At 41.4% G+C, this 15944-nt stretch overlaps 1 protein-coding gene across 2 annotated transcripts in view; it reads right to left on the bottom strand.

The window, feature by feature from the left end:
* The window catches only part of ccser1 (coiled-coil serine-rich protein 1), a 129867-nt gene that overhangs the window by 80055 nt on the left and 33868 nt on the right, over positions 1-15944 (bottom strand). For both annotated transcript variants that reach the window (XM_086314606.1, XM_086314607.1), the window contains exon 7: positions 1429-1603. In XM_086314606.1, coding sequence (XP_086170732.1) covers positions 1429-1603 — 175 coding nt within the window. The remainder of the gene's footprint in view (positions 1-1428; positions 1604-15944) is intronic.

The raw sequence follows: 15944 nt of genomic DNA, 5'->3' as shown, positions 1-15944 counted from the left end.
CTGAGTTGCATCCCAAGAACACCATACCTACTGTGAAGCATGGGGGTGGAAACATCATGCTATGGGGCTGTTTTTCTGCCAAGGGGACAGGACGACTGATCCGTGTTAAGGACAGAATGAATGGGGCCATGTATCGTGAGATTTTGAGCCAAAACCTCCTTCCATCAGTGAGAACTTTGAAGATGAAACGAGGCTGGGTCTTCCAACATGACAATGATCCAAAACACACCGCCCGGGCAACAAAGGAGTGGCTCCATAAGAAGCATTTGAAAGTCCTGGAGTGGCCTAGCCAGTCTCCAGACCTCAACCCCATAGAAAATCTGTGGCGGGAGTTGAAAGTCCGTGTTGCTCGGCGACAGCCCCAAAACATCACTGCTCTCGAGAAGATCTGCATGGAGGAATGGGCCAAAATACCAGCTACTGTGTGTGCAAACCTGGTAAAGACCTATAGTAAACGTTTGACCTCTGTTATTGCCAACAAAGGTTATGTTACAAAGTATTGAGTTGTATTTTTGTTATTGACCAAATACTTATTTTCCACCCTGATTTACGAATAAATTCTTTACAAATCCTACCATGTGGATTCATGGATTTTTTTTTCACATTCTGTCTCTCACAGTTGAAGTGTACCTCTGGTGCAAATTACTGACCTCTGTCATCATTTTAGGTGGGGGAACTTGCACAATCGGTGGCTGACTAAATACTTTTTTGCCCCACTGTAAGTGCAGAGGATGGCAGATAATGTGGCTTCCTGGTTTATATTGTTAGACCTTGTAAAGGTATTCCAACGTGTCAGTGCTTTACTAAGTGACTGTTTCAGCTAATCATGTCCAGAATGGTTTGGATGTAATTTAAGTTGGTTCCAAACATTCACACTGAGACACACACATAGCCTGGGGTGAAACGTTAGCTTTAACCAGGCTAAAACATTTAAAGAGGAGATTTATAGCCTGAAACAGGAGGGATAATATGTGTGTGTTTGTGTACATGTAAAGCATAAACTGGCAGATACTTAAAGTCTCCCAGTTTCCCCCTCTAAACGTAGAATCTGATTAAATTAACAAAACAAAGTGATTAAATGGACCTTTTAGAGACGGGAAAGCAACCACTTTGACCAGATTTCATGGAACTGAAATAGAGCCTGATTAAAATAGGGGGTGAAAAATTCGTAAGAGCAGCGTGGTGCACAGTGGTTCCAGATGAAATTGCTTTTTATTGTTTGCTAGACCCTTATCCTCACTGGTTTAAAACAATTTGATGCGTTTCAAACTTGATAAGGGCTGTCGGTGTGGTCTACCTTATGTGCTCTGTAGAAGCCAAATATGCCAGACTCACTAAATGTAAAGCTAATCTTCCTTCATTTGTTTGTATGTCCTTGTCGAGAAGAGCTTGTGTGCTGCTGACTGTTAGCCATGTGCATTATCTCACCTCCTGCAGTGTCCGTCTCAGCCTTAGAAGCAGGGTTTTGACAGCAGTGCACTCCTGCTGCATGAGTCTTAGTGGAAGGGTTTCCAGTCCCAGAGGTAAAGGGTCATCTTCCTTCCCCGTGCCCAACCCGGCGCTCCACTCAGCAGGCAGCAGGCTGGTTGGACGGCAGGGTTCCCTAGAGGAGAGGAGGGATGAACAAAAAGAGAATAGTACATTTTTTTGTCTATGAGTCAGCATGAAAACTTGATCATAAACACGTCTTCCCCACTGTTCTCCACTTGTGGAATCTCATCATTGCCTTCGCTGGTTAGCGATTATATAGCTGACCCATTACACAGTAAAGTGAAGATGCCAGCTGCTTCTCAATACCCCAGTAATTCCTTGAAATCTGTGTGATACCATGTGTAACAAACTAAAGTGCACAAACATAGTCCGAACAATAACTTGGCAGAATGCAAAACAATAATTTGTAGCAATTAGATGCAACGTAGTAAACTACTCCTTCTACACAACCTTGCTGCATAGCATAAAGCTGTTATTCACAGTATTTTAGTCTGATTGAAACCCAATGTGAACATTTTGAATCTTTGATCTTTATTATTTCAGAGTCATTGAATAAAAAAAATAGTCCATTGCTGCAAAAAATAGTTGGCTTTAAAAAACACAGAATGAAAAGAAAATGAGAAAGACAGAAAAAAACAAGAGAAGGAAAATTAAACCAAAAAAAAAGTGACAGTCAGAACCGACTGTCACAATACACAGCAGCTACCCCACAGGATCCACCGAGGACTCGATTTTAATGACAAGTCATTTCTACAATAATTCTTTTTAGAGAAGGTTTTAAATCAACAACGTGAGGCGATAACAAACTACCACACAAAACAAAAGGTCCACCTTATCATCCTGTATAATGAAGTCAGGGGGACACTTCACTACCAAGAGATTTGTGGACGTCCACAAGAAAGTTTGAATGTTACGTGCAGCAGAGCTGACCGTAGGTAGATGCTGTTAAAAGTCCCAGTTTAAGGCTGGACTATTAACTATTAGCCTCCAAAAGAGGCAATGTTGTGATGGCACAGGATTGGATTCAAACACACACAAACAACAGGGGGGAGTTCAACCAAAGCCTTCTTGTAATTATCTGTCCCATTTGGAAACACACTCCATTAAACAGTAAACAGGTCTTTGTACCAGCATGTCTTTGGTCTCTGGTGCGTGGCCTCTATTCCTTGTCTCACCTGAAAGTCACAGCATTTAGGAAAAAAGGAGACAGATTTTTGGAAGGGATTCTTACAAAGAGCCAGACCTGCTTGGAGCATCTTTCTTTGCCTTCCTAAAGCTCAATCCATGCACCTCGGGCTCTTATATTAACATAGTCATTAATTGCTTGGAGTCTGCTTTACTCCTTTTGCCAGTTTGCCACATTTCCCTGCTCGAGATGTCAGACTTCTCTATAGTCCACCAGACATGAAAACAGTCTCCGAACAAAGATCAAGACGTTTTTATTCTATTTTGTGGCCGTGTGTGAAAAGCATCGGGAAAACAAAGCACATCAGTTTACTTTATGATAGCTCTGCACAAACATGACGGTAATTGAATGTCTGTGGGGCTACTGATGTGGTTTGTAATTCAAATACTTTTTTATTGAGTGGTAGAAAAAAAAGATATATTTTCTAAACAGACATTTTAATTCCCCGGCATTCTCATTTTGGGATTAGCACTTACCTGAGGTTAACAATTTACTTTTCAGACAACAGCAATTACACAAGCAATTAACCACAAAACACACTGGAACACTAACTGCATTCATGGGCATAACTTTGTAACCTAAAGGGTTACATGATCCGTAGATAAACATGATCCGTGGATAAACCTTTTGTTCTGTTTATGCACTTCTTTGCCTTTTAAAATGCAAGCCATCATCAATCCACTGGCAAACAGTCACAAACGACTCTGATCAATAAAAATGTGGCGCTGACTCTGACTTGGACATTTCGCCAAGTCTTCACTCTTAAAAGTTCCTATTAACACAACTACACGGAGCTAGATTGTTTGCAAAATAGACTTAAACTATTTCAACTATTAAACTAGAGTTGACGTATTTCACACAGAGAAATAACACCGGAAAGCAACTAGAATAATCAAACTTGTTTCAATAAAGTAAATTCCTGCATTAACATTTCTCTGCCAGGTTGTGATATTTTGACAGAAGTGAATAAAGGGGGATTGTGTATCTCACCTTCTTTATGACATTTTCAAAAGGTGAGCCGAGAAATACCACCCTCTTGTCTGAAAACCACACAGACAACCTCAGAGTTCACAGTCTGCATAACAAGAAAAGAAGAGGGATGGAAGACAGTGGAAAGGCAGACATGGTAGCAGAAACAAGAAGCTCTTAATCATCAAGAGCCCATGTTCACTTTCACAGATTTAGAGGGAGGTTCTAAAAGAAAATCACCAAATAAAGAGCAGCCATGAGCATTAAGTCAGCCAGAAAAATCTACTTTTTTTTTATTCTCTTTTCTTTCTAAAATAAAAAACATCACAAAAATATCGAACAACATAAGCCATTCTGAACACAGCTCGGTGAAAAGGTCAGGCTGAATCGCACCCTCGTACTTTCTTCTCTGACTGTTCAACATCCCACCCCTCTTTTGCCTTTCTTCCCCCTCCTCTATATCTGTCTAACCCCACATTGTCGTGCTTTTTCTATTCTTCAAACCTTCGTCACTCTCTCCAGGCTCCCACCTCTGTTACTTCTCTTTTGTTCCCCTGCCCTTCCCTTTCCCACCCCCGCCATACCCCTCACCTGAGTCTGCGTCTTCCATCTCTACAGCTCTGCCCTTGCCTCTTCATCTTTTTCACGTATTCCTCTGACAACCACTACACTAAACTGATGCAGTATCAAAGCCTAGGTGTCCCCCTGGGGATACTGCTGAGTACCTCATACAAATGTCGAGGAGGCCTGCTGTCTTTTGAGGACAGGTGAGCGCTGTCTGTCAACTAGTCAGATGAGATTTTTTTCCCCCCTCTTTCTTAAACTGAATTATTTGCAGCTTTTTGTTCCTGCCTGGCATCTCTGAAAAGAGTGAACTTTCTCCATTTATTTCTGGCTCCACTCTGCTATTCAGGTAGGATGAACAGGGGGTAAATAAACAACAAATGATCAATCGTGCAGTCTCTGATGTGTCTCTGATGTGTCAAATGGCACAGTGCGGTTCCAAAACAACATTTTTGAGGGGGGGGGGGGGGGGGGGGGTGTCTTCACAAGGACGTTTTCTTTATGGTTCTCTGCATCTGCACCTTACTCCATGCCTGACAATCTTGCCCTTTCTCTAGCTTTCACCAGGGTTTCAGGTTTGGATTTTTCTTTTGGTGTAGCTCAAACAGAGTGACAGGAAAATGAGTAGGAGTAGGGTTCAAAGAACACTTGAATCACCCATAACAACAATCACACATCAGGTGCAGGTATGCACAGTTTTACTCTTTCAGGGGACTAGAAGTTGCTGCTTGAACTGAGCAGCTGAGGGCTGTAAACACGTTTCATTGTGGACACTTTTTAAACACTTTTTAAAAAAATGTGCATATCTTTCAGTGCATGTCTACACTCTTTGTAATGCTGACAGGTCCAAAAACATTAATATATATACTTTAGGAAAGTTTTTGATATAATTAGTAGACATCAGGAGTTATACAAACATTTTATCTCCAAAAAGCTTTGTAAATGCAATGTTTGATGTACAGGGTGGGCAATTTATATGGATACACCGTAATAACATGGGAATGGTTGGTGATATTAAAGTCCTGTTTGTGGCACATTAGTATATGTGAGGGGGCAAACTCCTCAAGATGGGTGGTGACCATGGTGGCCATTTAGAAGTCGGCCATCTTGGATACAACTTTTGTTTTTTCCATAGGAAGAGGGCCATGTGACACATCAAACTTATTGGTAATGTCACAAGAAAAACAATGGTGTGCTTGGTTACAACGTAACTTTATTCTTTCATGAGTTATTTACAAGTTTCTCTTTGTTCACAGCCATTGACATGTCGAAGAGGTTAACACGTGAGGAGCGGATCGAAATTGTGTTGATATCTGGTGAACGCAGTAACCGGGTCATTGCAGCAGATTTCAATGCAAGACACCCTACGAGACCACCCATCTCCCATGCTACAGTTAGCAAACTGCTTGCTAAGTTTCGTAAAACTGGTTCAGTGTTGGATTTGCCAAAATGTGGATGCAAGAAAACTGTCACTAATGAAGAAACATCAGTGGCTGTCCTAGCTTCATTCAGCAAGAGCCCACAGCGTAGCACTCGCCGCATGTCACTGGAGAGTGGCATTAGTCGAACATCCCTTCGGCGGATATTAGCTACTCACAAATGGCACCCTTACAAACTCCAGCTACTGCAGCATCTCAACGAGGATGACCCAGATCGGCACACAGAATTTGCAGAATGGGCAAAACAAAAATTGGAACAGGACCCTCAGTTCACGCAGAAGATTTTGTTTAGTGATGAGGCAAACTTTTATGTGAATGGTGAAGTTAACAAACAAAACCGCTATTGGTCTGACACTAACCCACATTGGATGGATCCCTCCAAGACTGTTGGAACAATAAAAGTGATGGTTTGGTGTGGTATATGGGGTACAACGATAGTGGGTCCATTCTTCAGCAATGGAAACCTCAAGGCCACTGAATATTTGAAATTGCTACATGATGATGTGTTTCCCTCTTTATGCACTGAAGCTGGACCGTTCCCTGAGTTTTTCCAGCAAGATGGTGCACCACCACATTATGGGTGCCAGGTCCGAGCATTCCTAGATGAACAGTTTCCTGGAAAGTGGATTGGTCGTCGTGGGCCACTTGAATGGCGCCCAAGGTCTCCCGATCTGACCCCCTTAGACTTTTATCTTTGGGGTCATCTGAAGGCAATTGTCTATGGTGTGAAGATACGAGATGTGCAGCACCTGAAACTACGGATACTGGATGCCTGTGCTGGCATTTCTCCTGCGGTGTTGCTATCAGTGTGTGAAGAGTGGGAGAAGAGGGTTGCATTGACAATCCAACACAATGGGCAGCACATTGAACACATTTTATAAGTGGTCAGAAACTTGTAAATAACTCATGAAAGAATAAAGTTACGTTGAAACCAAGCACACCATTGTTTTTCTTGTGACATTACCAATAAGTTTGATGTGTCACATGGCCCTCTTCCTATTGAAAAAACAAAAGTTGTATCCAAGAAGCCTGGAGAACGATTCCTGAACACCACTTGAAAAGTAGAAGTAGTTTTTGCCTTACAAACTGTATGCCTATGTGTTTTTGCACAGCTTCCATTAAGTCTTTGCACCTATTTCCCATTTTCCTAGCAAAATATGACGAAATAAGTGGAAGCTCAAGACTTTTGTACGGCACTGTATGTGGGAACGCAGATGAATAAGCATGTCAGAATGCATACTTTTGCTGCAGTTAAACTGCAGTTACAGGCCAGACAAAGTCATTTCCAGCTAAGCATGAGTCTCACCTGCAGGTAATTACTGCACGCGCACACACACACACAGACACGCTCACGAGCAAGCGCAGGGCACAGTTGAAGACAAGTCTGTTCAGTGATGATAGATGTTACACAGGCAGGGAGGCCGTTCCTCTACTCAGGGTCATCTGTCTTTTCACTGTCATGAGCTGATAGCCCGACACTCTCACTCTATTTCCCTTTTTTATAACTCTCTCTCTCTCTTTCACACACACACACACACACACACACACACACACACACACACACACACACACACACACACACACACAGGCACACACGCGCAAACACACACCGCCCCTCTGAACAGCTTATATGTATGTGAGTGCAGAGAATGGGACCGTGTGATAGCAGTCAATTAGAAGATTACCCAAGTGGACCAAGTTCTAATTTGAATTGATAAAGATGTAGTATTACACCAGCTAGTGGTAGACAATGGCACTGCATCGTCAAATAGGGCATGTAAATGGGAAGATGATTACAAACAAATATATGGATTAAAGCACAATTAAATGTTTCCAAAGAGATTTTCCCTCTACTGTCTTTTCGGAGTAATTAAACAGAAAAGGAAAACACTGGTAGAGTATGAGTATGCCCCCCCCTCCTTTGCATTATGCTCTTGTTTTCTTTGTGCCTTCTGTTAAGTCATTTCTCCTCCTTTCTCTCCTCACTTTCATTCCTTTATAATCCATATCCTCCCCCCTCGCTCACCTCCTCTCTTTCTCCTTTGTTTTTTTCTCCTCCCTCTCACTTACTCCTCTCCATCCTTCTGACATTCCCCTCTGCTCTAAGAAGCCATTTCTCAACAGCAGCGTTAGAAGTGATCCATTTCACCGACCCGAAAAAAGCCAATTATCTGCGTTTTTATGACTTTCATTATTTTAGCACTCACACGGGGTTTTATGACTGGGTTGTTGACTACCAGCATCTTGTACATACCTGCACACACACACACACACGTTATCCACATCCACACATGCAGCAAACAATACACGCACACAGGCGAGGAGAGACCTGAGAAGCATGTATATGAAGATTTAGATGTCTGTGTTTACACGGTGTTCGGTTTGTGTGTCAAGTGACGAATAATGACTCCCGGTCAAATAAATCACGTGGGATTCAAGTACATCATCTTGAGCAGCCGTGAGAAGCGGTGGGCTGTACCCTTGTCAATCAGCAATATATAGAGACGGCATTGTCTCAGGAATAATAATAGTAAAGGACACTTCAGCGCTGAGATACGGCGAGAAAGCCAGTCAGTCCCCACTGCCAGCTTTTCCATCATTAAATTTTTACTGACGACAAAGAACATGTTTATGGGAACAATCCAATATATGAGTGTCTACGGCTGCGTGTGTGTATGTGTGTGTGTGTGTGTACTGCAGCCATCTGTGCGTCATGTGTGCTTGCTTGTCTGCACATGTGAAGTACAACTGTATACCACAGCTAAAAGAGAGTGATCACCATCATTTGTCACTGCTTTCCACCTGACAGACACTGTGTACTCATCTGCATTCAGCACCTGAGGCTACGGATGTTTAATGCTACCATTAAACTCATCTCCGACATAAAGTGCATCTGTGACTAAAGAGTGAGCGCAAGCCAGGCTCCAGGCAGTGAATCTAATGGTGAATTCAACTCTTCAGACACAGAAAGGGGGAGAATATAAAACTAATGTAATATGGCAGGGGTAACTTTCTGATTAACCCAACTGTCCTTTCTGCTTCCCTTTGCACTCTGCACTCTGAATGTGTGCTTCGTTTGCAAGAAATCCGTGCTTTTGCTTGACTCTTGCTTGTTTCACTCCCCCTGACTTCTCTAACCTCGATCTATTGCTGTCTGCCACTGCCCACTCACCGCTTCCTTGGCATCTGTGAGGTTAATCCATAAAAGGATGGGAACCACCACATTAGCTCTTTGTGGATGGTGGTGGTGGGGGAACCTTTGGGGAGTTATCAGAACATACTTGCACTAATTACTATCACAACTTATTGTTGCTCATAGAGATCTATTTAATATCGGTCCCATGTGTCGCATTACATTTTTCATTTTCCGTGAATATTGTCATGCCAAGTTGCCAAATCTTACCCTGTATAAAAGCCTCCAAGCAATATTCCATTAAAGTGGAACAGTTTCAATTTTTAGCACAGAAACCCTGCTGCGAGTCCACTACCAAAACGTATTGCCCAAGGGGAATCCGAGACATTTCTCTCTCTCTCTCTTGAACTTATGTTGTTATGCAAGCATGAAGGGATTTCTTCTATGATTCACGTTTTAAAGTAACTCTGTCAGGTTGCAATTTTTAGCGAGAATCGCATAAAAATGCCCGAGTGCCACAGGTGACAGCTGATCACAAAAGCAACCACTGGTTGACTAAGCCCGATTTTTATTTTATCTTTTTTTTTTTTTTTAAACTCCAGCCAACAAATCCATGTTTAAAATGCAAATTCTGCACCCAAAGGGAGTTTTTATTTAGAGGACACATTAATGCTTATCCAGTCTGTTCATTACTTAAGGACATGATAATTTTTGCATTATTTATTCTAAATCCCTGATAATAAAGGACCAGAATTTCAATGACCTTATAACCGTGTTGCCACTGCACAGCCTGATTATCTTCTGCTGATCCCGCAGTCATAAAAAAAAAAAACAAAAGCATCGAATTTCAGATAAGATTTTGACCAGAAATGTAATAAGTGCAAATTAATGTGATCTTAGCTGCCAATGTGTGACTCAAAGCTCATATTAATAAGACAATAAGACACGGAGGAGCAAGCTTGTGTTGTAAATTCCCAGTATAACACATGTTGTTTGAGACAAACACAAGTGATATTTTATGACAGAGAGTAACAGCATCACAAGAAATGTAAATGTTGCCTCTCTCCTTTTCATCTAAATTTCCTCTTGTCACTGTCAAACTGCCCACTTTCCTTTCAGAAAGCCATATATTGTTTAAGATGAGTCACAGTTTTGATTTGTTGTGATTTTTGCGGTGGCACTGTTGTCATCGCAATGACAAAATAATAGCACCTAAGAACAAGTTTCCATACTGACTCATGCAAAGGAAACATTTAAATGACAATTATTGTGCCTGCATGTTTATTGCAACAATCTCTGCACTTAGATCAGATTCACGTCGACTGCCCACACTTCCCATATTCTTGTTGACATCATTTCTAAATAAATGTTTCTCAGCATTCCCCTCATCGATCCCTCATTTTAGGCCTAATCTTATCGAGACTGCCGACATAAACATATTTCTTCGTCTGTAATCACCTGCAAAAGCTCTGATCCTTATTAAATAAGAAAACATATATAAAAAGGTACCACAGATAATCCTCTCCGATCAAGAACATTAAAAAGCACATATGGCCATCATCCTCATTTCTTTAAAAGCCGTTGTCATGGCAGTAGTGAAATAAGACAATAAGACTATGAGGTGCCTAATAAGATATTATGCACACAGAAAGCGACAATTTTGCTTTGATTTTGCACTCTTCGTGTAATTTTGTGGAGACTTACGCAAGTTGACAACAGAGTCTGCAAGTATTAGATCTGTTTGTTTGAAACATGATTTACCCATGCTGGGAAAACGGCGAAGACATCACCAATTAACACGTAATATCTACTGTTTTATCAAGAGTTCCACACTGAAATTGTATTTTGGATACACAATCTGCCCAAGTGCTTATGTATAGCATCTTCAGTTTTCCTAATGTGGTCAAGTGTGTTAAGATTTTCATTTTGGTCGCTGAATATGAACAATGGCACTTGGGCTTTATATCTTTTTCAGACTCTGGTGCTTTCATAGTGACCAACACTGTGTTTCTGTCTGATTTGACTGTATATCTGCAACACTGTGTGACAAAATTATCACGCACCTAAGTTAAAGATATTTACAGTTTTGTGTTTTTTAATTTTATTACGTTTTTTTATGAGGGATAAAAGTTCGAAGCCAGACGCTGGAAGACAAATGAGTCTCCAAATAGTTCAATATTTGGATAAAACATTAACCTTTAGAGAGAGTGAACAGTCACTGCATCCAGCTGTTGTTTGACATAGTTACAGCACTCCCACTGAACCTCTTTTTTTCACCTTTCTGCACCAAGCCAAGCTACCACTTTTTTGAGCCCAGCCTAAATATAATATATGAGATTATTTGAACTCAGCTTGCCAAAAAACAAGCACTTGGCAGTAATGGGAAAAAAGTTTTTGTAGGACTCTCTGCAGTCCTGTGAAAATATCAGTAATCCCCATGATTCAATAGCTTGTAAAGCCACCTTCAGCAGCAATACCTTGAAGTACTTTAGTTTATTTTATCAGTCTTTCACATCATTGTGGAGAAATGTTGGCCCTCTCTTCTTCACAGTGTTGCTTCTGCTCTTTGAGGTTTGCAGGCGTTTCTTTTTGCACACCTCTCTCAAGATCCTGCCCAAGCATTTAATCAGGTTGAGGTTCTTTTCTTTATTTTTCAGCAATTCTATTGTAGATTTACTAGCATGCTTGCCCCAATGTTCCACTGAAAGACCCAATATAGGCCAAGCCTTAGCTATCAGACAAATGGCCTTGCACTTGACTATACAACACTCTCCTCCTCAATAGAGAGGAGTCTCAGAGATTGCAAGGTGCCCAGATCCTGAGATTGCCCAAGCCCAAATCCTAACTCCTCCACCACCGTGTTTGATGGTATGTATAATGGATTGGATTTATATAGCGCTTTTCAAGGCACCCAAAGCGCTTTATAATGCCACTATTCATTCACTCTCGCATTCACACACTGGTGGAGGCAAGCTAAGGTTGTAGCCACAGTTGCCCTGGGGCAGACTGACAGAAGCGAGGCTGCCATATCGCGCCATCGGCCCCTCTGGCCAACACCAGTAGGCGGTAGGGTAAAGTGTCTTGCCCAAGGACACAACGACCAGGACAGAGAGCCCGGGGATCGAACCGGCGACCTTCCGGTTACAGATACGCTTCCCAACCCCCTGAGCCACGGTCGCCCCATGTATGGATGAGGTAGTCTGAGCTGATATGCGGTGTTTTCTCCAAACATGGTGCGGTCCTTTAAGGCCACACACATTGGACTCCTCTTTCTAAATCAAATTCTCCAGAAGTCTGTTGGTTTGTTAAGATGCAAATTTGCCAACATAAGCTGTGCTGCCATGTTCCTTGACTAGACTCGACTTGCTCAGTTTTTCTCTAATTGGACTTTCATCAACTTTAACATTTAACATGCTAACTTAAGCCTGTAGAGTCTGACTCATGGCTTCTTTGCAGTTGCTTTTTTGCTGTGATTAGCTGTGATGTCCACTCCTGGAAAGATTGCAGCATTTTGTTAGCACACCTAAATGGTGATGATCATTTAACAAGCGCAATTTACTCTCTTGATTCTTACCAAAGCAACATGGGTTGACTTAGTTTCATAACCTCTCTCCAGTCCTTGGATAGCAACCTTTGACTAAAACATTCACTAATACCCATTGTAAAGAGTCCTTTCCTTACCTGGATGATTGCATCAAGCATCAAGACTCGTGTAAAGAGGTTTTCTATTTCAAACTCTAGTTTTTTTTTTGTTTCTTTTTTTTTTAGGGGGGGGGGGTATCCTTCTTAAAGCGAGGTGCACCAGACAGCTACAAAGACCAAACATCAAGAAGAAAAAATACAACAGTAACATATTCTCATGGGAAATATTCAGCATTCACAAAACATTTTTTATCACTGACAACAGCAGAAGGAATGTGTTTGAAAAAGCAACAAAACGGGGCGGGAAATATCTTCTTGGAAACAGTCTCTAATCTCATCCTGTTGTATTAAAATAGATTTAACATTTGCATATACTATACTGTGGTCAGCAACAAATTGAGACAAGATAAAGAGAGCCAAAGACAAAAGTGCATTGCTATATTTATGATAAAAAAAAGTCTTGAAATGCTGGAAACGGTGGCACTAATGCCATGTGTCTTACAATCTGTTGCCGTATGATTTACAGTGAACACCACTTCAGCACTCCCTTTTATTTCTGGAACACACTAGTTGATTAAGAAAAAGGTTATTGGAAGCACAGGGATGTCTTATTTATTGCCAATCTACTGTTTTTCTTTGCGTTACAAATCAGGACAACAAGTTCCCGCTCGAAGCAAGTGGGATAAAAATGAAAGCCAATACTAATTAGTCTCCTCATGCTGAACATTTAATAAACCCTATAGGGTGATGTAAATTACAAGCTAAACAACAATTGACAAAAGAAATGCACATGCCAACACATGCACACTATAACGCTTTTAACAAGTTTAGAGTTTTAAAAATTAAAAGCTGTCAAGGCATGTAGCCAAAGCTTCTCCACTGAAAAACAACAGATAAAAACAAGATAAAAGACCGAGTCTTGTCGCTGCTTGTTGGATTAACAAATTCTGCATCGTTATACACCAGGAACTGAAAAAAAAGAGGGGGGGGGGGGGTCTACTTTGTGTTCCCTTCAACTCCCACTGTATGCTGTGTTTCTCTGTGTCTGAAAATCATGTTTCAGGGAATTTCGTCTGTCCTCAGCTCCACTCCTTAAACTGGATTCTTTATGCTTGTCTATTTTTATGAATGTGCATGCGCTTAAATGTTTGTGAGTATGTGACTTACGGTAGAAGGAGATGCGTGTGCTACTTTTGCAGACTATATTAAGTCTGGAGGGATTCGATTACAACATGGTCGATATACTTTGTGAGTCGTATTAACATTAAATAAATGTGTTCCTTCCTGTTTTTGTGCATATGCGAGAAAATTCTATAAAATTACAGATTACAGGCCTCCGTTTGAGACTACAGGATATATACAGGAGAGTATATCGCTATGTAGCATTCCAACCAAATGTGAGAGAATTGGTTTTTCTCTGAATTACAAGACACTTTCTCAACACTTGGTCTTTCTGCTCAGCAGTATCTTAATACCCAGCTGCCTCAATGAAGACAGCTATGAGTAGGCTGTCTTTTCTACCGCCATCTCACTGCTGCCATTTACACAGCATTCAGTTCACGAGCAGACCCAGCTAACTCCTTTCTCAACACATTCAACCAGAGCAAAAAAGATTTTTAACCTCTATATACGAATAAGGGTCAACAGGGTGAATTGGGACCTGCGCGCGAATGTTGACATTTTTCTGATGCGCCTCATTATGCCGCCGCAAGAGCATGTGAGTGTAATACCTACACGTTTAATCTTCAACTGAGAAGCGGAGATATGGGAATTGAGACTTTTGTGATCGTCCGCTGCATACTGACAGATAAGGACACCTCTGTGTTTGCGTGTCCTCTGCTCAGATTGCCCGTCTTCCACATAGCAATCAACAGCAATGAAAACAGAGAAAGGGGAAAATGAAGAGAAGAATGGCAGGGGAACACTCAACAGGCAGGCTGCAGTTACCATAGAAACAGGCAAGCTTTATCCCAACTGTCAAAATTTAATTTCCTCTGCATCTTTTTGTATAAGAGACGGGAGCAGTTCACGTCTTAAAAGAAAACAGACAATAAAGATACATCACAAATGGAACCAAAAGTCTCTGAGGGACATTTGGTATTGTCATGCTACTGGCAAAAAAAAGAATGCACTGAAGAGATCTGTCTTATTTTATTTTAGATTTCAAGGCAAATGTAAACATGATAGAAGTTCAAAGACATAATATCACACTGACCCAAACCTATTATACTCCAAGGGAGGTCTTCTGGTGCACTGCGAGGCAAGGACAAAGTCACTCGGGCGGAAATGTCTAGAGCCGAGGCACCTGGGTATTAATCGATTAGTCAAATATTTTTGTTAAGCCAGAATGTAAGCCATGTGCAGGTTTAAGCTGTGGAAATGGGGAGGATTATTCTGCTTTTCTTGATTTTCTGTGACAGTAGAGCTATCTTTTTGTTTGGAGTTGTTGTTGTTTGGTGTGGCAAATTTGTTCAGAAAACTGGATGAATCTATAATGAATTTAACCGATTTCAGAGCTGGAAATCTATCTAAAGTTGCATCTCTAAACTTTGTATTGTACTCTCCCTCATTCTCATCAATAACTAAAAACAACAATAAATACTGTATTCTACGTTGCTGAAAGCTGCTACGCAAGGTATACATATAGGGTGATATTGGATGCTGTGACACTGACTGATGTGTCAGCCCCCCCACCCCACTCTCTCTGTCTCTAAACACCTATGCAGCTGCAAAGAATGGAAATAGATTTTGAGCACCTGGCTGTTCGCTGACATGGCTTTGTTACTGCGATATTAATGTGTACAAAGTCATAAACATAGACAATTAAAACCCTGCCATCAAAATCATTCAACTGCCATACATCAAAGAGGTTGGAGCTGTGCCTGCACGCCTGTGTGTGCGAGTGTGTGTTTGTGTGTGCGTGCATGCAGCAGATGTTCTGTGCAGCCTGTCAGACAGCCAGCAGTATCCTGCAGCTGATACTCTCTCTGGACAGCCTGACTGACTGACAGGTGTGTGTGTGCATGATCCTGTGTTACTCATACTGTGGGGACATAAATCTGTTTACACAGTCATATTCTGGGGACCGGCTGTGGCTACAGGGGACAAAAAAACAAAGTAAAAATGGAAATTCAGTTTTATTACAAAGCCTTGATTTTAGATTAAGTTAGGTTTAGAGTCATGGAGGGTTAGGTAAGTTACAGCTGTGGTTAACATTCCAATAAGTCTTCAATGTAAGTTGGTGTAATGTCCTCTGAAGTGATGGAAACACAAATGCGTGCGTGCATGTGTGTGCGTGCGTGTGTTGTGTGTGAACAGAAAGGAGCTTGCTTTGCCTCCAGCAAATCAATGTCCCCTCGAGGGAATGTGGAACCTGAGACAAAGAGCAAAAGCAACTCCAAGAGAAAGAAAGACGGTGTGTGAGAGAGAGAGAGAGAGAGAGAGGAAGCCCTGGGCAAACAGATTTTGCTCTCTTCCCCTAGTTCCAATCTCAGGTTCTTCACTCGCAGACTTAAACATT

This window comes from Aulonocara sp. 'chitande type north' Nkhata Bay, linkage group LG12 (assembly GCF_057382095.1).
Source record: "Aulonocara sp. 'chitande type north' Nkhata Bay isolate Kocher_YH1m ecotype deep benthic linkage group LG12, A_spYH_male_GT1.1, whole genome shotgun sequence".
Classification (NCBI taxonomy): domain Eukaryota; kingdom Metazoa; phylum Chordata; class Actinopteri; order Cichliformes; family Cichlidae; genus Aulonocara; species Aulonocara sp. 'chitande type north' Nkhata Bay.
The sequence above is the reverse complement of the archived record's forward strand: the minus strand, read 5'-3'. Positions and strand labels throughout refer to the sequence as shown.